Here is a 21,828-nt window from a genome sequence, read left to right as displayed (position 1 = left end):
AATCACAGCCTTTGAGACAGGAGTCTCCTGTGTTTCTCCTCTACTAGCAAAGCAATAAACCTTTTTTAACTTTTTTCTCACAATCATGTCCTCATTATTGGATTTGCATTGGAAACAAGGACCAAATTTTCTGAAACAACACCATGTGTAGAACCAATCTGTGCATGCCCCCAGTTAGATGATTCTTTCTCATGGGCTCAACTGGCATAGATCATTCTACCTTTCTATGTTCCAGCCCCAACAGTCTAAAGTTTTGTACATATTTCTTTTGGCCATCATTTTCCAGCTTTTAAAATTATGTTCTCTGATTCCCTCTGAATCATCCCAAGTCACAGAGCTCTAAATTAGATGCTGAACTTTCACAGGAGACAAATTATCTCCAAGAAGAGCAACTGCCTCACAATGAGGTCATGGAAACTCCAGTTTCAGTTTGAAAACAAAAGCATTTCCCTTTCTCTTTCACCTCCCGGGGATATTTTTTTTTTCTTTACAAGAGATAAAATCTAACAAAGTAAAAATATAAGCAGTTGGCCTTGTGGAATCTGACCCACATTAGTATTACTCTTTGTTTCTCTACTGCCTTATTTTCTATTCTCAATGTAAAAATAAAAATAAAAATAAAAAAGTCTTCTGTGATAAATTTTAACCAGAATCAATTATTTTGTTTCTCAATTTTGGAAAAGAAAATTTGTACACTGCCTGCCTCCATTTCATAAATATTTAAAGACATATTGCTAGGTACCAAGATCATAAAGATCAATGCTGACTCCTGCTCTCAGGGAGGCTGCAGTCCAGTGTTGGGCAGGGGGCTGCTACAGAGAAGTCACATCATAATTACCAGTGGGAATTTCAAGCTGCAATTGCCCCAGGGTTCATTGTAAGTATAAAGGAGATAAGCTGAGCCAGACTGGAAGAGAGTAGAAAAGGTATTAGAGAAGGTTTTCTAGAAAATATAACCTATGACCCGATGTACAGGGATAATGAAACTTAACCAAATGAAGACAGGTGGGCAAATGAAGCGGGATGTATATATTCAAAGGGGACCAAGTGTGATGGTGAAGGGGCATGAGTTCTGTCATGGTGTGGACATTCTACACAACTTAAAAAATAAATGATAGCACTGTGGGTTTGGGGTGAATTCTTCATAGTTTAGTTGGGTAAATGACCCTCTATGCCTTAGTTTTTAAATCTGTCAGAGAAGAAACAATATAGTGTTCACCTTGAAAGAGTAAGGCTCTTGGGGCTGCAACATGCATAAAGTAGTTGGAACCCTGTTTGCTTTATAGGAAGCACTCAATAAATATGAGCAATTATTAGCATGAACACAGACCAAGAAAGAGTTTGGGAAGACAGCCTAGAAGGGCATGGTGCCCCCAAAAGGAAAAGCCCAATAGAAGAAAGGATCCCAGAAAAGAGAACTGAGCTGGAAGTCATTGGAAATGACATTGTGAAGGCATGCTTCTTTCCTCCTGGAGTCCTCAGTGAACTTTAAATGCATGCTGAAGGTACTTCCCTGAAACTACCTTCACTTTAATTACTACTTGGAAATAACCTGTCAGTGAGAATTATTTATATCTTAATTTTTAGTTATAAAAATCAAAATGCTCCTTTCCATTAAGTTACTTATTTTCATAAGACAGACTAATGATGGTGTTGTGAATATGCCATTTATCCCAAGATTGGAGAAGGAGTGCAGACCTGTATCTATGGATATTGTATTTGTGACTAAAAATCTTGAGGCAGATGACAGTCTGTGGATGGAGTAATATTATGTTCTGATGCCACATATCATATGAGAAGGAATGAGAAGAAGACAACATGAAAATGTAATGAGGAATTCTTCTATTTAAAATAAATGGTGTGGAAATTGCTATAGTTTGAATCTTAAATGTCCCACAAAAGCCCATATTTAAAAGGCGTGGTCCTTAGTTTGGTGCTACTGAAGTTGGTAGAAACTGGGAGAGGTAGGAACTAGCAAGAGGTCTTTAAGTCACTGGGATCATACTCTCAAAGGGGACTGTGGGATTCCCGTCTCTCGTTCTTTTCATATCCTGGCCAAGAGATCAGCAGCTTTGCTCTACCACATGCCCCTTGCCTTGATGTGCTGCCTCACCATAGGCCTGAAAGCAGTGTGGTCAACAGACCATGGACTGAAACCTTCAAAAAAGTGAGCCAAAATAAAACTTGTCTCTTTATAAGTTGATAATCTCAGGCAACTATTAAGCTAATGGAAAACGTACTAATATAGAAATGTTAGAATATTAGAGACTTGAGTGGCTTAACATCTTAATCTTACTTGAAAATGAGGCTAGACATTTTCTGAGGAAACATGGGGCTCAAAAGTCCTATAAACTGATGAAAAAGCTATCTTGAATCAAAGCAGAAGACAAAATCCTGAATAAAGGGAAATATTTCTCCAGTCTATAACACTGTTGGACAGTATTACTATGGAATGTTGGTAGGAGAGAATGGGATCTGGCTTTTACATTTCTAACTTTCCTATAAAGATATATGACTAATTTGCTATCCATGAGCTTACCTAATCCTCTTGAACCCATATTTTATGAGTATTATGACCTACGGGATGGATAATGTGCCAACAGATCAGATCACTGGTTTGCTCCGATTGACTTTTAGCTCAAACATGTTTTTTTTTTTTTTGCCATTATGCTTATATAGTTCAGAGATGTGCTGTAGCTCCATCCCCAATCTCAGAAATGCTTCATTTACATAAACTTTTTATTTCCATCCATGTTGGCACACAAAACTAGCAAATGATGGTCTCAAATGTGTATCATTCACTTGTTTAGACATCTAGGGAAAACACTAAAGCACTGAACAAATTCCCATTTAGGATTGTGCCGTGGACTGTGGGTATCAGGAAAAAAAAAATAAGGATTGCTTTCCTTTGTTTTCCTATTAGGCAACAATTAACATTTTCCATTATGTTAAGTGAAATACTGAAGGACTATACTTTCCTTAAGAAATGTCTAGAACATAGGTTCTTCTTAGGCCCTGACCTTGTTAAATGTTTATTGCAAAAATTTTCACTTCTGAGAACAAAAACATGCTAGCCACGGGCCCTCCCAGCCTCTGCTCCGTCAGCTTTCTCACATTGGCCAGAATGTCCCAGCCACAGAAGTTATTCATCATGGTAATGATATCCAGAAACATCCTGATTATAGGGAGACAACACTGAACAGCACCATCCAACACAGCAGTCATTCCAGCCGGTCCCTATTTTAGCCATGTGCTATTTTTACATGAAACTTGTCCTACATTTATTCAAAGCTAATCTCTAGGTACTAGAGAAACACTCTGAATGCCACAAGTGCTGTCTCTAGGTATAGAATATAGTCATGATAGCTATAAATATAAAGATATCCTGGATGTTAAATTGTTTCCCTAAATGGGTACTGATGCATTGATGTAGTAAATGATTCGTTTGACTGAATATTTGCTGAATTTGAGGTTCATTCATGTTTGGGAATATGGAGAACTCTGTTCTAGGGTGGCATCATTCCAGGAAGGTGGAAAATCTTAAATGAAATATCTTTCACCACTTTCCCAAAACAAATAGGGGTGCATTCCATAATACCAGCAGCCATGGACTTTAACTGTACCTGACCTAGTTCGAGATGACCTCCAAAATCTGCTCTCAGTAACATTTTGCCTTCATGGAATTCCCAAAGTCAGGGTTTCTTTAGAGTTGATTTAAAGCCTTTCCCCTCTGATTGCCCTATGTGTGTCTTTGGTGCATAATGGTAGGAAAACCCCATTACCCACAATACCCAGCTGGGTCACCGGACCGCAAACCAAGTCAAACACAGAGGTACCATGAGTCACTGGGACAAGAGCAATGTATGACTCCACTGAATATGGGACTCTGGCTGAACCACTAGGATTCCTGCATGTGTTTGTAATTTGCTATGGTATTAGCCATTAAGCCAGCTACTTCCAATGTGCAAACAAGTTTCTATCAGTCATTTGAGTTTTACTTTGGAGAGAAAGGGATAAACTCTTCAAGAGTTCTAATAGAAGTAAAGTTCTGCTTGAGTCTGATTCTTTAATAATTAACACTTTTCTTCAATAAACTATACATATAATATCTATGAAGATTTGAAGACACCCTCCTGAAGTGAGGAACTTTTAATAATTTAGTTGCTTTGGATGTTTAATTAACATGTCTTTGACAACATGTTTGTTCAGCCATCCCCACCTTGAAAATAAAATCCCACCAAATTCATCTACAGAAAGTATTACCACTTTCCTTACTAATCCCTCAATATTTCTAACCTGAATTACTGGCCCTTCTTACCCCCTCTTCCTCCCCTTCACCCCCATTCATACACCAATATGCATAGGTCACCCAGGAGACCCACATGCCCATCTCAAAAATTATTTTCTCCCTGAAGCAAACCCTGTTTTCTCTCCATAGGCAGCAATACTGAAGGTGACATCATTCCCAGCCCTCATGGGCTCTGTCTGATCTCCTAAATCACAGGAAATGCATGTTGTTTAGGTTTAATCTTTCCCAGCATCTTCAAAAGAAGACACCCAACGGATATTTGTTAAAACAAAGATTTCAGAAAGAAAGATCAGATGGATGAATGAACAGAAAATCAGAGAATCTAGAGATTTCTATTTTCTTGGTTAAGATTATTATCCATTCCTCTCATACTCTTATAATTTTAAAACAATGATTTGGAAAACTGATCAGTATACTGTGCCTTTTTTGCCAGTAATTAATCTGCTTACTAAATGTATAGTTCCCATCCTTTCTTAAGATATCCCTTGCTTACATTTTCAGAATGCTATCATCTAAATTCCTTCATCTGTTTCTTTGTCTCTTGCTTTCTCTTTTACTACTTTAAAATATTTGAGCTAAGATAGTCTCTCCAACTGTCAATCCAATGGTATGTTTGGGTTAATGTGACTCACATCCATCATAAACAGAACAGAGCAATGAACACTGAAAGATAGGAGAGTGATTTATCTGGGTTCTCGAAAAGCTGCTATACTGATATTCAATGTTCACACTTTTAACAAGCATAGGTGATTAACAGGTGCAACCTCAGGTCCCTTTCAGCTTTCTATGTTCTGGAGAACTAATTCTCTGTATTTTGCTGTGACAGGCTTGCTATACAAGTTTCATGAATAGACAGAACAGGAAGCTGTCTGTAGTCTTCAGTTTCCCAATACTAGGACCAAAAACCTGACAGAAACAACTTATAAGGAGGAGAAGTCTGTTTTGGCTCATGGTTTCGGAGGTTTCAGTCCCTGATTTATTGGCCTGGTTGCTTTGGGCCTGCAGTGGCACCATATATCATGGTGGGAACACATCACAGAGGAAGTCTGCTCACTTCACAGTGGGTAGTAAAAAAGACAGGAAGCAACCAGCAACCAATATCCCTTTAAGGGTACAACCTAATGACCTAACTTCCTTCCATGAGAGCCTACCTTCTAGAGGAGCCACAGGCTGGTGACTAACCCTTAGCAGCTGGGTCTTTAGAGGACATTAAAGTTCCAAAATATGACAATGATTCAGTCAGTAGCTGGATATTATGGCCCATGGGCCAATCCAGCCTACTTCCTGTTTTAATAAAGGTGTATTCTTTATTTTTTCTTTCTCCCTTCATTTTTTTGGTAGGCGGGGGGATTACAGGGATTTAACACACATCTACCACTGAGATGCCTTATTTATTTTTTATTTTGAGACAGGATCTTGCTAAGTTGCTGAGGCTGGCCTTAAACTTGCAATCCTCTTGCCTCAGCCTCCTGAGTCACTGAGATTACAGGTGTGTGCCACCACATCTGGCTCAAATAAAGTTTTATTAGAACATAATCAAACTTACTGGTTTACATATTTGTCTATGTCTGTTCTGTGTTAATAACAACAGAGTTGTAACAGAGGTTATATAACAAGCAAAGCTCAAAATATTGGTCTTCTGCAGAAAAACTTCACCAATCCCTAGTGTAAATAATGTACATTAAGGTGTGTGACTTCCTGTCTAAAGAACTCTTCTCTGTTCCCTGAAAAAGACCTATAATTTCACCATCAGAAAAAGACCTATAATTTCACCATCAGAAGTTTTTGAAAAGTACACACACACACACACACACTTTGGAAAAGTAAAACACCTTAAACACTAAGGCAGGTAGTCAAATCATTTGATTCCCACCTTAGTGGAAGCCAATATCCCTTTGCTATACAAATGATCCCTACATGATGCACGGCAGGGTAAATAAAAGGGCTTCAGGACGCCAAAGCAAATTAATCAGGCACAAAAATAAACTTGATTCCATCCTAGTTTGGTCTGGGTCTACCATGGAGAAATAAGTCTCCAGATCCCACATCCTGAGAGCAGAATTGTGAGTTCAATTTTCTGACCCTGTAATGAGTTTTAATCTAAACCTACTTACTTTCCTACCCCACCTCCTTACATCCAACAACCAGTCCCTGAAAGATAGCTGGATGACAGGTACAATAATTAAATAAAACCAACAAATGGTCTGTCTACATTATTACCACTTTCAAGCTTTGATAAAATGATGTGCTTGAGTATAATTTCCCCTTCAGAGTAGCAGATAAGAAGGGAAGAGAAAGAGAGAGAAAAAGATGGGGGAAGGGGAGACAGTCCTTAGAGACAGTTCTCTAAGCCCATTTCCTTTATAGGCACATTCTTGTAACAAGGCCTCAGCGTAGGACCTAATGTGTCAGAAGAAGCTCAAAAGCAGACAATAAGGAAAACGTGAAGTGATTTTTTGTCTTAATTTGTGTGTGTGTGTGTGTGTGTGTGTGTGTGTATGTTTTATTAGAAAATTAAGAACACAGAGAAAATATTCCACAATATGCTCACATATTTTCTAGAAATCTCTACTTTGTTTAAATTACATTAAATTTATTCTAATTTTCTACCAAAATAACTATAAATTACATTATTTAAATTGGATTAAATATGATTAAATTAAATTATGTAAAGTATTAAATATTGCATTAATACAATATTAACAAAATTTGTCTTTCCAAAAAGAAGTCATTAGTGTATACTATCTAAAAATAACAATAGATAAATAAAACTAGATTAAAAAATAAATAAAGGGCCATGGTGTTCTTAAATAGCACACAACACTCCTACTAAATAAGCTCCCAATTTATAACTCCTGAAATATATAAATCACTTCTGCTTCTTGGATAGGCTACATTTTTCAAAGAGAAGTTTAAAGATAAGCACCTCACTGATATATTAATCTTCACTTAGGTTGCTTGGTTGTAGTAAAGCAAACTCAAACTAATCAAAAATTCATGCTACTGAGACAGCTCAAGGACCTGTGAGATCAACTGAATGAGCAAAGTTAAACTAGAGGGGGAAACATGTTATTCTAAAATTAGTATAGGTCTAGAATTATCTAGTTACTTTCCACCTTAATCATAGAGGAAAACTAGATTCACGCTTTAAAAGACCCTAGAGGTCAGCTAGTGGAATCCCTTCATTATCCAAATGAAGAAACGGCATGTCACTGAGTACAGTCTGACCCTAATCATTCCAGCCAGAGAGCACACTGAACAATTATGACCCTCTCCCACTTGTCTCATACTGAATGGCCTCAGCAAGACCAGCAACTGCAGCTACAGGTTGCAATACCCTTCTCTTATAATAGTTCGTCTGCCCAAAACTCTTCCAAGTCTTATAATTGCCCTGTTAACACATGCTCACTCTTTAAGATTTAATTGAATCTTAAATATTTAATTGAATCAACTCCTCCAAGAAGCATTTCTTAAACCTGAGCCTTGAGTGTTAGTTAAATCTTTTCTGTTCTTCCAGAATATCTCATGCATTTTCCTCATTCATTCATTCATTCATTCAACTGTTCAAATATTGAGTGTCCATTCAGGGACACTAGGCTGAATGTTTGGGATACTGAGATGACAAACACAGTTTCTGTTCTGGGAGAGCTCCAGTTTTGGTTGCTGCTGATACTGACCCTCAACACACCTATCTATTTTCTCTCAGGGATCAACTACGAACCGCTTTTGTAGCACCAACATATATGGCATACAGGGGCTCAATAAATCTTTCTTCAATTGCACTTTTGTAAGAATTAGAATTTAAAATTTTCATGTTTTAATGAGTGAAATGATCCATAAGCAAATCTTAATCTTTAAAGCAATGGCAGATATATTCTAATAAGTATCTATGTATGCTGTACTTCTTTTACCAAGGTATGGGTGTTTATGAACTGTTACCAGTTTTGATATTTATTAATTATTCTTCAATTGATGGCATACTTGTAATAGTTTGTTATTCTGTGAATGAAGGTTAATTTAGAGGATCCTCTCTCTCTGAGAAAATTTCAGAAAGAAAGAGATGTTCATATTTCAGAAGGTATACCCAATAGCTTCTCATCAAAAGACAGTTATATTTCCACATTTCAGCTTCCACTGTGTTCATTCAGAAACCATTTGTTAAGACTCTAAGTATCAGGCCCTTTGATGGTGGGGAGCAGACAATAGGTAAGGACTCAGTGATGAGGAAAATAGACAATGCTCTTATCCTAATGATACTTCCATACTACTGTAGGGTTATGGATAAAATTTCATCCTATAAGCAAAAATAATAAACGTATTGTGATAGTCCACTTTGTGTTACTATAACAAAATACCTGACATTGGGTACTTTATAACAAAAAAGCTAAAATGGCTCATGATTCTGGTGTCTAGAGGGTCTAAATGGCATGATGCCAGGATTCTCATGAGGGTCCCCTGGCTGCATCACAATGTGGGAGAGAAGAGGGAAAAGGATTGATTGCATGCAGAAATGCATGGGGTGATCTCATTTTATAACAATCTACTCTAAAGAGAACTAATTCAGCCTTCAAGAACTACATTAGTCCTTGTAATGCTGAAGGTGGGGTGCCAATAACCTAATTACTTTTCAGTAGGCCCTACCTCTGATTTCTTTTTGTTCTTTTTTGGTACTGGGGATTGAACCCAGGGCTGCTTTACCACTAAACTACATCCTCAGTCCTTTTTATTTTGAGATATGGTCTCACTAAATTGCTGACAATAGTCTTGAACTTGCAATCCTCCTGTCTCAGCCTTCCCAATCACTGGGATTACAGGCATGTGTCATCAGGCAGGCTAGGCCTTACCTCTTAAAGATCCACCATCTCTCAATATTATTACATTGAGGGGCCAAACTTCTGCACAGCAAGTTTGAGGGAACACACTCAAAGCAAACATGACGTGCATTAGCAAAAGATTTTAAGAATGGAAAGACATGTGTTAAGCCCTAAATTTTAGAATTGCTAGGTTTCTTTCTTGACTTCTATCTGATTTTCACCTTTTTTTGGTAAGTTTTAAAACCTCCCAAATTCAGTCTGCCACCATTCTCTCTTTTCTTCTCAAAAGTAAGCTTTTAGAAGGAATCACTTCTTCTTGCTGCCTCCATTTGTTTCCTTGACCTTCACTTTTCAACCTGTAGCAAACTGGCCTCCAACTCTACAACTCTATTAAACCCACTGCAACAAAGAGTATCACTAATATCCACACTAATATCCACACTAAAAGTCCAGAAGATGATTTTCAGCTTTCACCCTTATTGGCCATTTTGCTACTCTTGATGTAGCTGTCGGATCATTCTGAGTCCAATACCATGGCTTCCAGACTGCTCCAATCTTTCTGGTCTCTGTTACAGACTCTCAGGCCCTGCTTTTCCCAACTTGGCACTGCTGCTCGGATTTCCATCTTTGTTCTCCCATTGTCTCTATGGAGACTCTACTCTCTCCTGCCAAAGCTCATCCTATCCCAGCCTGGACTATCCCCCAGCACTAAAGTCTCTCATAAATATTTTTTAAAACTTTTGGCCATAATCTCCCTCCTAAAATTCTGACTTATACAGACAACTGTCTGCTAGACATATATGCTTCACGATCTCACAGGATCCTAGAGGTCACGTTCCCATGTGAAACCCATCATCATACCATCTATAATCTACTCATCCACCAGAATTCACAATTTCAGCTAGTAACACTCCCAGACAGAAACCTAAGTCATTTTTTCCTAGTCCTCATTATGCATTTAATCACTAAATCATATTAATTTAGTTGCTGGTTTTCCCATAGAATCTACTAGTCCCTTTCATCCGTATTCCCATAACCTGAATGTAGATTATCATCTTTCCTTGAACAAATGCATGAGCCTTCTAAGCCATTTCTCCACCCCTTCCTGGTCTACTTTAAACCCATGATTTATGATCCAGAGGAACAAATAGACTGAGAGATCCTGAACCGAATGAACAAACAGCTAGAGATTACACTTTTGATTATATGGATTTTAACCCAATAGCTCTTAAATCAGATTAAAACAGAATGACCCAGATTGGTTTGAGCAGGGTATGAGCAGGAGTGTGAAAGAGACAGAAGAGTGGGTGAATAGGGGTAAGATTTGGCTAACTGAAAAGAACTCCCTTTTCCAACACATTTTAAAAACTTCTCAGTAGCAAAGCACTTCCACAAACTATTAGAGAATTGGTGCTAGTTTTTTAAACTCCCATGAGAACTTTGGAAGCCTCTGGAAAAAAAGAGCATCATGCTTAAGATTGATATAATCAACATTTGGGCTTCCCACAAGCGATGCCTCGTGTTGTTTTAGCTGGTATTGACTCACTGTCTCACCAAGCATGACACAGCTTTAGATTCTCAGGACATGGCCTGCTTTTCTCTATTACATGTGCCAGCAACTGGAAGAGTGGGAGTCCTCCAGTGTGGAGCTTTCTGCAACTAAGCACAATTCAGACATTATTTAAAAAAAAAAACAGTTGTCAAGTCGACCTTGTAATCCTGGAGCTTTATAAAAGAGGCAGAGAGGACTTGAGTGTGTTAAAAATCACAGACCTAGGCATCCTCTGTTTTCCAAAACAGAAACTGTGGAAAACTTTCAGTCAGCTCTTTTCCCCATTAATTGCTTATTCTATTGAGGTCAGTAAATGTTTTTCTTTAAGATGCCAACGAAAAGGCAAAGCAAGTTATGTTTTCAAGCCTCTCAGAGATACTCTTGGTGAGATAACATACAGAGCTATAGCAGCTCTGGAAAGGAAGCAAAGGAAATGTCATTCTCAAAATCCACCTCAACCCTTCTCTAGTTCTACCCTTTCATGCTTCCCAGTCTGGAGGCCCATCTTCCTCCCTCTGAGTGGCCCTTGCTGTTGGCCTGACTGAGCAAGGTAGGCCAAGGCACCAGCAGCTGGAGTGGATGCTGCTGTGATTGGAGCAGGTGACTGAAATCAGTAGAATAAAATTCAGAACCTGCCTCAACAGGTTCCTTTTTCCTGCTTCTCCCTAGTTCACCTCCCAGTTGAACCACAGAGATTGCTACTTGCTGTCCTCATTCATGACTGGTCTTCATGAAGCCTAGTCCTCTCAGCAACACACTCTGAACTCCCCAGCTGGTTAAGAAGAGGGAGAAAACACGCCTAGAGATGTGACAGTTGGCCCAGACCACTGTTTACATGTGACTAACATGACTGTATGGTATCTGTAGTTCTTGTGTACTAGGAACTGAAATTTACCAAAGTGAATACCTAGAAAATAAACACAAGCAACCGGAGACTAGAGGCCATTCCAATTTCTGGCCTCTACCAAAAATTCAAGGCCAGGTCAGGAAGGACTCAGGATTAGTTGTATAAATGGAAATCTTTGAAGCTCATTTTAGGTCAGCATCATCTGTGACCCTAAGATCACTGATGGGTAAGGGTTGTGCAATGCTCTGGGGTCCAGATTTCTATAACCTATCCTATTTTTTATTTCCCCCAGGACAGGTTCTCACTATGTGACCCAGGCTGGCCCTGAAGTTCTGGGCTTAAGTGATCCTCTCACCTCAGCCTTCTAAGTAGCTAAGACTACAGATCCACACACAGCACCCTACATCACCCTATATTTTTGAGCAAGATTTAGAATAGAATTGATCTCCACAAGGTCATAGTGTAGAACCTAACTTGGTCCCTTGGTTGGTTCCAAATCAGGATGAAGTAGAAACCTGAGGAGGAAGGCCCCATTTATTCTCATAGAATACTGCCTCTCAACTCGAATTAAAATTTCTTATGTTATTAATCATATGGGAAGGAATTAAATGAAAAATATGTTTTAATCACAGAAGTTTGTCCTAAAACCTAATAAAGCAATTAATAAAACTAAAGGGAGAAATCCTAAAATCTTGTTACTAGGAACATGAACCTAAGGATTACAGGATAAAAATTGCCCTTCCCCCTTCTACAACTGGGGAAAAAGAGCCACAGAAAGATTTCCATTTGCTGATTGCTTAGATCTTACTTTCTTAGTCATTCTTGCTTGGATCTTACATTCTTGGTCAATCTGAAGGACTTGAGCAAATTTTGTCTAAAATATTGTTACCTAAATAAGACTGCATGAAGGGCAAGAATATAGCTTTGAAACAGGGAGGGGTGGTATAATCCTATTACTGAAGTTCCTTCAAGTGATAACAAAATTGCACAATGAGCTATTTATATACATGCATATGTAACCCATTCTATGCTTATTCCATCAAAATAGAATAGAAAGTTTTGCAAAAGGAAAGACTAAATCAAAACTGAGTATTTATAAAATCTATTATGTGAAAGTTGCTATTGCTGGTGCTAATGGGGATATGAGATGAAACTGTACATGCTCTTAATAAACCTATAATAAAATTAAAGCATAAAAACAATAAGTCTATAATATATTAAACAATGTTACAATTTAATAATGGGTTAAAAGCACCAGTTTTGGCAGAAGGCTGAGTAGGATTTATGGCTCTCTCATTATCTTGCTGTGTGGTCATGGGCTACTTTTCTATGCCTGAGCTTCTTCTCATGCCACAGGACTGTTGTAAGGATTAATGGGATAATGCGTGTCAGGCTGGTAGCATAGCGTTTGGCCCCTAGTAAGCTCAGTAAAATCAGGTATGTCTGTCTGTTTGTTTTTAAATGACATCACAGGACAATGATGACTAATTGCCAAATTATAATTATATTGGTAGATTGTAGTTTATTACGATAGCTAATAACTGTTCTGAGTAGTACTGTTGTCAAGGAAACCTTTGGAAAATAAGGTTAGCCTTACTTCTAGGATTGCATTTATTTTCTCTTATTTTGTTTTTCATCTCTTGCCCCTTAAAGATGGATTTAATCTAACCACTGATATATTAACTTGGGTCACTGTATGAATTCTTTAAATGTGGTAGTGAGAGTGAGGGGAGAAGTGGGAAGAAAAGGTATCATCATATAATTAGATATAACTTAAAGATTAGTTATAATTTAAACATGTTTAAGATTTTTTCCAGATTTTTCTACTGATGTGCAAAACATAAATGTATGGATGGATCTTTATATAAATGCAAATACATTAGTGGGTATTTCTTTAGTGGCAAATGCAAGGGTCAGTGTTTTCTACATTGAGTTTCATAAATGAATAATTATCAGGAAACTTCAAAGGAATCTCTACCTTACACATTACAGATATACAAAAGAAAAATTTTGTGGTTGACCACAGAGTTTACCATAGATATAAAGATTTGTCTTCATATATAAAAGATAATCAATACCACAACTTAGAATGACTGAAATAGTACAAATAAATCTCAAGTGTTTGAAAATTTAAAAATCACTACACACTACTTTATCCTTGGTGTCTGGTGTCTCCTTACTGTCTTTTGTGTTGTGTTTGTGTGCATTCATCATCTATTCATCTGAGGGATTGGAAATGGAATGCACAGACTTAATTAGTTTTTAAGAGTAACATGAGCCACACAGCTGGTTCTCTAAGTACGCCGAGTATGTGCTCTCCCACCCTTGGAATTATAGGGCACCTCATCCTGTCAAATGGATGGTTTATCCATAATATTCATTTATTCAAGAGTGATATAATTGACACTCAAAGAATGCATCAAAACTCTTTTTTAAAAGATGAATATATAATAAAATTATTTGCTATTTTCTTTACTTCACATTATAGAGACTAAAGCACCTTTAAGATTTTGGATATATTGTTATTTTGTTTTGATACACATCCTCCAGGAATCACAAAGAAATGGATAATTTGAACTTCATGTGATAATGATGAGTTACACAAAACTCATCAACTCCAATAACCAGAAATCCGCAAGAAAATCAAAGCAAGCAAACTAAAAATATCTCCAAGAAACCAAAATAAATAAATTCTATCAAATTCTTCAACAAAGATTATACACTGTAGCCCTTTGAACAGCATTATCTTTACCTACAAGCTTGGCTATCTGATTAAAAGTAAATTCCAAGTTAAAAGTAATAATATTAGAATTTTTTTTAAAAAGCAAGTTAAAGAGTTTCAGGGATGCCTAAAATAAGGAGGAAATAACAACAAAAATAAAAAATAAATTATATAAGAGAAAAAACAATATGCCAATATAGGATATTTACTAGTAAGGCAAGCAAACAATGTCTTAATAAGTATCTTTACTATTGCACTTTAATCATGCTCTTTATGATGACAAGTCTCTAAGGTTAATGTCTACACTATTTAAAGGTATGCCTGACTTTGTATTTTCATTCAAAGTGGCTTAAAAACAATACAAAGCTAACAACTGAGCCAGATATAATTTATTCCCAAAATTTCCTTCTGAGAAACATTCTACCCACCTCTTATGTTTTGCTACAATAACAGTTTACTTTTATTCTTGGCTAGAATTCATTGAAGTAAGAGTATGTCAATTATTTCAGAAATGAAATTGTTTGGTTTGAGGATGGAATGAGAAGAAATTCTGATTATATGTAAATCAGAATGCTTACTTTAGTCAAAATACATTTTCAGATGTTCATGTAACATCTCAAGAAAGTGTTTTCCATCAGCTACCAAAATACTTCTAAGAAAATAAGATAGTCTCAGTAATACTCTCCAGGAAAAGTGGGATTTAAGAACAACCACACTCTCTTAACAAAATATTTAATTTATTAACTTTCTGATTCTTTCTTTCTCTTAATCCTCTAATAAAATTTTGCTTCCAAGAATTCATGGAACTTTGAAAATTAGGGAATTTACTTTTATAGTTTTCATGCATCAGACCAGGCAAAATTAAGTCATTTTATTGTCCCTTGTATCTGAACTGTAAAGAACTTTAGATTTAAATAACTACTGGTGCCCATTTACATTTGGTTTACTTTCTAAAGGTGAAGAACATAAAAACAATAAAATCTTAAGGAATGCTGATTGTATATTTTATTGTATGTAAAATAAGTCAAACTAAAAGAAAATTTTAAAAGTCATTAGCCTGGGCAGTGGTGCACTCCTGTAATCCCAGTGGCTCTGGAGGCTGAGGCAGGAGTATCATAAGTTCAAGGCCAGCCTGACCTATCTAGCGAGACCCTATTTCAAAAAAAAAATTAGAAAGATCTGGGGTTGTAGCTCAGTGGTAAAGCTACTAGGGTTCAACCATGAGCACACATATACCCCCCCAAAAAAACACCCTTAAGAAACGACAGTAATAAATTTTACTGGCAAGATCCATAGATGGTTGCTAAAATTAGAAGAGGAAAATTTGAGAAGAAGATATTTGCATAGTCTCAAAGTATGAAGATAATTATAAATTATAAAGGGGGAAATAGTAATTTCATAGCATGGAACCTGGCAGACACCACCTTAACAAGGTAACCAAACTTACAATCAACATTAAGACACATTATCATCATGTACCCACTGATATGATGGGCCAACATCACTTCTGCAGAATTTTCATCAAAAATGCATAACTTCAATCTAATCATGAGTAGACATCAGACCAACCCAAATTAAAGGACTAGGTCCTGCAAAATCAGCAACCAGTCCTCAAAAAGTGCCAGAGTCACAAATGACAAGAACAAACTGTTACAGATTGGAGGACACTCAGGAAACATACCTAAATTCAGTTTGGTATATTGAATTTAGCTCTACAACATTTTGAAAATTCCATTCTAGGAAAAAAAAAATCTGGCAAAATCAGAACACAGTCTGTACTAATATTATTATGCCAGAAGTAGTTTGTTTAGTTTTGACAATGGTAACTCCAGCTATGTAAGCCATTGATATTCAGGAATCCAGGTTAAGGTTACTTTTGCAAGTTTTCTACAAGACTAAAATTATATCAAAATAAAAAAAAGTTAAGAAAAAGTTGTCATCTTCATCCACATGAAGGTGATTCCACAACACTCTGAATTCTCTGGATTTTTTGTTAATACATTAGTGATTAATGAGCAGGGAGAAATGAGCAGGTTAAAAATGGATAGTGCAACTGACCAAATGTTTAGTCAAATGGCAAGATCAAAGGAAATGTACCAGATGTTTCCCAATAGCTCTACACATGGAGGTACCTAGGCTCAGCAGGGATCCCACTGTAAAAAGAAACCAGAGACTCCAACTCTGGTTTCAACCACAACATAAAGAATGACCTATAAATTCCTATTCTCTCCCAAGAATACCATTTCTATTACTATTTCTCAATACTCTAGAACAAATATACCTATAATCCCCTGGAATTTAGTTTCTCTTTATATGCATGCATAAATTCACAGAGATTTAAAGTTTAATGTAGCAAAAGTTTGCATCTTGAAATAAATATCTTTCTTAATGAATTAATTTCAACACAGAAAGTTACCAAAAAATACATCACTAAAAGTTTCTAAATGTAGTTCTTCCTCAAAATAAGATATTTACTTCCTAATCATCATTGGTTACATTTTTCATCAAATTATTATCATGTAAATAGCTACACTATTAAAAAACAACATCCCCTTCACAAAGTTGAAACACTGCTGTAGAGGGAGAATTCCAAGGATGACCTTGGTTAGTGTTTAAATTTGTTTTTGAGGAAGAATTGCTTTTTTTCCTCCTCTATTTTTGTCCTCTACCAGGAAGTTTATGGGATAACTAGATAAACATCAGAATAATCATGACCATTTTATACTATACATTCCTCAAAAACTGTTGTACACTCTTATTTGTATATAATTAAGGAAATCTTCGGAAAAAAACCAAATACAGCTTTATTTTTAGCCACTGCTTCTAAGTGAAATTATCTTGAATATATGACAATATTCTCGGATTTTAAGTAGAAGTTCTGCCTTTCTAAAATCCTTAAAATTCAGGAATCCAGGTTAAGGACACTTTTGCAAGTTTTCTACAAGACTAAAATTATATCAAAATAAAAAGTTAAGAAAAAGTTGCCATCTTCATCCACATGAAGGTGATTCCACAATTCTCTGAATTCTCTGGATTTTTTGTAAATACATTAGTGATTAAAGGCAATTTCAACCATTTATTTTAGCAAAACTAAGAATTCATAAAATCTTGATGGCTCTCTTGCCTGCTCCAAAGAAACAACTTGAAATTCAATGTTACAAGTATTCAATGTCACAAGCACTCTCTATGAAGAGTAACAACAAAAGTAGACTTTGGAGAGTTCCTTTGAATTAATTCCTAAGAAAATTTCAAAAGGCAAAAATAATGTGAGGATAAGACTTAATTATGAGAATTAACCAAATCTATCCATCCTTGAGCACTATCAGAATCAAGGAATATGATGATAGAGATTGTAAGAAATAAATTAGAATTCTTAAAGAAACACAGGGAAGAACAGCCCAAAGGCTCAAAGGAAATATAACAGTCTTTAAATGATCCAACGGATTTCCAAGCAAATACAAATAGCAAAAACAGAAGAACAAAGAAGCATTAACTGTTCTTATTTACTGGCACAATGTATCCTCAACTTATCTGAGACTGCATCAGGATGAGATGCACAAAGTATAATCTGAATATTAAAAATCAACATATTGGGGCTGGGGATATAGCTTAGTTGGTAGAGTGCTTGCCTTGCATGTACAAGGTCCTGGGATCGAACCCAGGACCACAAAAAAAAATCAAGTTATTAACTTATCCACATTAAATATTGATTTTTTTAATTTTTATTTTTTAGTTGTAGTTGGACACAATACCTTTGTTTTATTTATTCATTTTTATGAGGATAGAACCCAGGGCCTTGCAAGCGCTAGGCAAGCACTATACCGCTGAGCCACAAATCCAACCCTGAATATTCATTTTTAAAAAAGAATTTAAACCTGGAGAGGACTATTGTCAATCTAGCCCAACCTAAAATCAATTAGCTACCCATAACTCCCTCTAAAAGCCATGCATTCACATGACTGGAGATGATTTCACTTGTTATATCCCATATAGTTTGAACCATTGATCAAATGAGGTAAGAATGAGTGATCCTTTGAATCCTTCCTAATTCTGAAATGGGAGACATAAAACTAAGATATTTGAGTTTTAAGTGGCCAACTTTTTTTGAAAAACCAGGCTCTCAACCCTGTTTTATTTTCCCATTTCCCTGATACGGATACAAATACCAAAAATGTTTTACTTTTCCCCTTTACATACATTAACACTGTGATTAACAGGATAGCAGTCATAATGCAACTAATAAGTACATCTGGGGCTTCCTTTGGGTGGATTCATATTCTAAGCAGCTTAAATAAACTGCCAAAAGCCACAGGGTAGTAATTGGTATAGTTGATGGTCAAAATCTGGCAATCTGATCCTAAGCCAAAGTAAATGACAAGTACAATTTACTGGCTGACTTCATTGAAATATAATAGGCAGCCCCAGGAGAAACTAAAAAAGACACTCCACCTTCAGTGATGAAGAGCAATCTGGACAGCGTAACAAACAGGAGCTCCAACAGCCCATATAGTGGAACAGCTGTTACTATTACTCAGCCTCAGACAGGCTGGAGTTCCTAAATCCTTTGATGAGTTTTTCATTGGAAGTTGGAAATACAGATTTATAACTGAAGCCTATTGATTTATAAATGTTGCCACTTATTTCAACTTTTTTCCTAAAAATCCCACTGGTCTGCCCACATTTAGGGGGAGGGCAGGAATTATATCTCATTTTTCTTGGTATCTCCAATGTCTAATATGTTGCTGGCACACAGTACATGCAAATAGGTTGAGTTCAGCTGTTAAAACTCCCACCATTTTATCTTGGCCATTTTTTTTAATCTTAGTTGGAATTCATTAATTTATTCAAGAAATATTTATTGAGTACTATAATGTATAGAAACTGCTCTAGACATTTGGAACACAACAATGGGGGGGAACAGACAAAATCAGAGAGAGAGACAATATATTGTATTTTAGTGAAAGAAACAGGCAAAAAGTATGGAAAAAAAAAAGAAAAAGAAAAAAAATCACATAAACTGAGGTGTTGTGAAGGCCTGGAAAAGGTTTACTTTGATTTGAACTTATGCTACAGAGAGCTAAAGAATGATGATACTTAGAAAGTCAGATACAATAGTATGCTTTTAGGGACATACTGGTTATTACTCCACAAATAGGTTACAAATATGTAAGCAATTTAAAGGAAAGAGTGTTCTTGAAAGAGAGAGTGCTTTCTTCAGAAGTAGAACAATACCATCTTGCTTCTTGGCTTGAAAGGAAGTATTGATCAGTAGTTAGTGAGTCAAAGGTTAATAACTTGGGGCTGATTATTTCTGTTATCAGACTCATGATTAATGATGAGATGTCCTCTGGCTCCTTGTAAATACAGGAACCTCTTTTTTAGTGCTTTTACTAGGGACCAAGGAATTATGTTATCCTCTTGATTCCACTGTAGGGGGAAGGGTCCTGTAGAAAGTACAGGGCAATCATCAAAACTGCAAACTTAGAACAACATAAATCTAATTGGCAACCTATGGTAAAACACTAGCTATGACATGCAACTCTCTTGCTCTCATGTATTATCATTCCAAAACACTACATGCTGAGCTAATAAAACTTCTCCCTCCAATTTGCTTTGGAAACGGATGTAGTTTCAGATATCTGGCTGGTGCTGCTAGACAGCTGCTGGCACTTACAAATAGGACAGTTACACCATAGCCATTTAAAAATGCACAGACTTGACCCATGCCTCTCACCAAATCACTTATATCTATTTCATAACTTGTAATCTAAGTAAAAATAGTCCATGTTGACGCTTCTGAAAATAAAATATGCTAAAACAATTGCATCTTTGTATCTTCAAGTAGGCTTTAAAATAATGCACTATTCCTAAAGCTGGAAAGAATACATTAATTTCTCATTGTCTTTATATAAAAATGAGATTTTACTCAACCTGCTCTTTTTGAAAGAAACAATACTTTCTTTGTTAGCCAAGCCAAACACAGATCTCATGCCAATGTAGTTAGTTTCTCTCATGGATATCAGCCAAAAATATATTTTGAGAAATAAAGTTGCAAATCAATGAAATTAGGAAACAGAAGTAATTATTATCAGGTAACTAAAGATAAAAATGTGGAAAAAATCAATGAAAATCAATGTGATGAAATAAAAGCACACCACTCAAACTGTGCCCGTGAAAGAAAAACATTCATCAACTCATCTACAGCAGATAGTCATATTTAGACTAAATCTTCCCTAAATGTGTAGCTATCAAACCATATGATTCACTCAAATACTTTAGTCTATCCATCTAAACATTTTTGGTTTAATCAATGGAAGTCTAATTGGCCTTGATCTTGTATCAAATAGATGAACACTGATAAAGCAATTTAACACAGATCCTTGATTTATTAAATCTAAAATGCACATCGTGAGATGGTTGCAGATCTCTTTTGACCCAAAGAAATAAGTAATAATTGCATTTACAGTATAAAGTGGACATCAGCAATAATCAACTGCTGACACCAATATATTCATATAATTGTATAAATATATTTATTTATAATCTATGTTAAAGGTTTTTAACATCTAGAAATGAAAATTTTTTTAAAAGTCTACTGAAATTTACTTTTTAAAGTGTCTCTCAACCTACTCTTTAATTCAGTTGGTGTGCAGTTACTAAAGAAGCTTTCAATAGTTATTCTGAGGATTTAGGATAATGTCATTCAGTATGGGTTTTTTTTTTCTTTTTTGTGTGTTTAGTTTTAAATTATATTTTTAAAATCTTCCATACTTTATAGGTAACTTTGGCAGAAATGATATATATGTCTTACTTATCATAAAATTGCATCAAGCCTATATATAACTCCACTGCTAACCCCTGCTGGACAAGCTTAAGCCCTGGGTGGGGAGATTCTTGCATTTCGCACTTCCAGTCAGGACAATACAAAGAACAGTCTCACTCATCTAGTCCACCAAAACTTAAAACAACAATCAAGCCACGAGTGGTGTGTCCCAGCAAATAAGTGCTGCAGAATACAACCTCTGCACCAGCCCAGCCGGAGTGGGCAGCCCTCCAGTGTGTAGTTCCCCTTACCTGATGAGCGGGTGACTGGCGGCGGACCGGGACGCGCAGCGCTGTTCGCCGCTGGGCTGCTGGGAGCGCGCGTACGAGTGATAGGCGGTCAGCACCACGCCGCCGGAGTCCTCCACCTCCATCGTCAGCCGCGCATGTCTCGGCGATGGCCCCAGAACAAAGACCGGGACTAGCATGGACCAGCGCGCCGGGAGCCTGTCACCAGCCCTGCCGCGCGTCCTTGCGCCCAGAGGCTCTCTCCGCGCTGTCGGGCCGCCGGGGCACTATGGCCCCTCCCGCGGGGCACGCAAATTAGCATACTCTGGGAACCACGCCCACTGGCGCGGGGCGGGCAAATTCGCATACATTGAAAGCCACACCCACCGGGCACCGGGCAGACTATTTAACACACACTGGGAACCACGCCCACGGGCGCAGGCGGTCTGGGGGAGGGGGATCCCTGCTTCTAGGAAACTGGAAACCTGCCTGATACTTCGGGGCTCTTGCCAGCTGCTCTAGTAAACTTTGTGT

The 21,828-nt window shown here is 36.9% G+C and overlaps 1 protein-coding gene across 3 annotated transcripts in view; it reads right to left on the bottom strand.

Moving 5' to 3' along the window:
- Arhgap28 (Rho GTPase activating protein 28) overlaps positions 1–21,585 on the bottom strand; it is a 190,929-nt gene extending 169,344 nt beyond the window's left edge. For all 3 annotated transcript variants that reach the window (XM_048806539.1, XM_048806541.1, XM_048806540.1), the window contains exon 1: positions 21,319–21,585. In XM_048806539.1, coding sequence (XP_048662496.1) covers positions 21,319–21,494 — 176 coding nt within the window. In that variant the 5' untranslated portion in view covers positions 21,495–21,585. The remainder of the gene's footprint in view (positions 1–21,318) is intronic.
- Between the last annotated feature and the right edge of the window lie 243 nt (positions 21,586–21,828).

Source organism: Marmota marmota, unplaced genomic scaffold (genome assembly GCF_001458135.2).
Source record: "Marmota marmota marmota unplaced genomic scaffold, marMar, whole genome shotgun sequence".
Classification (NCBI taxonomy): Eukaryota; Metazoa; Chordata; class Mammalia; order Rodentia; family Sciuridae; genus Marmota; species Marmota marmota.
This window is presented reverse-complemented; position numbering and strand designations above follow the sequence as displayed.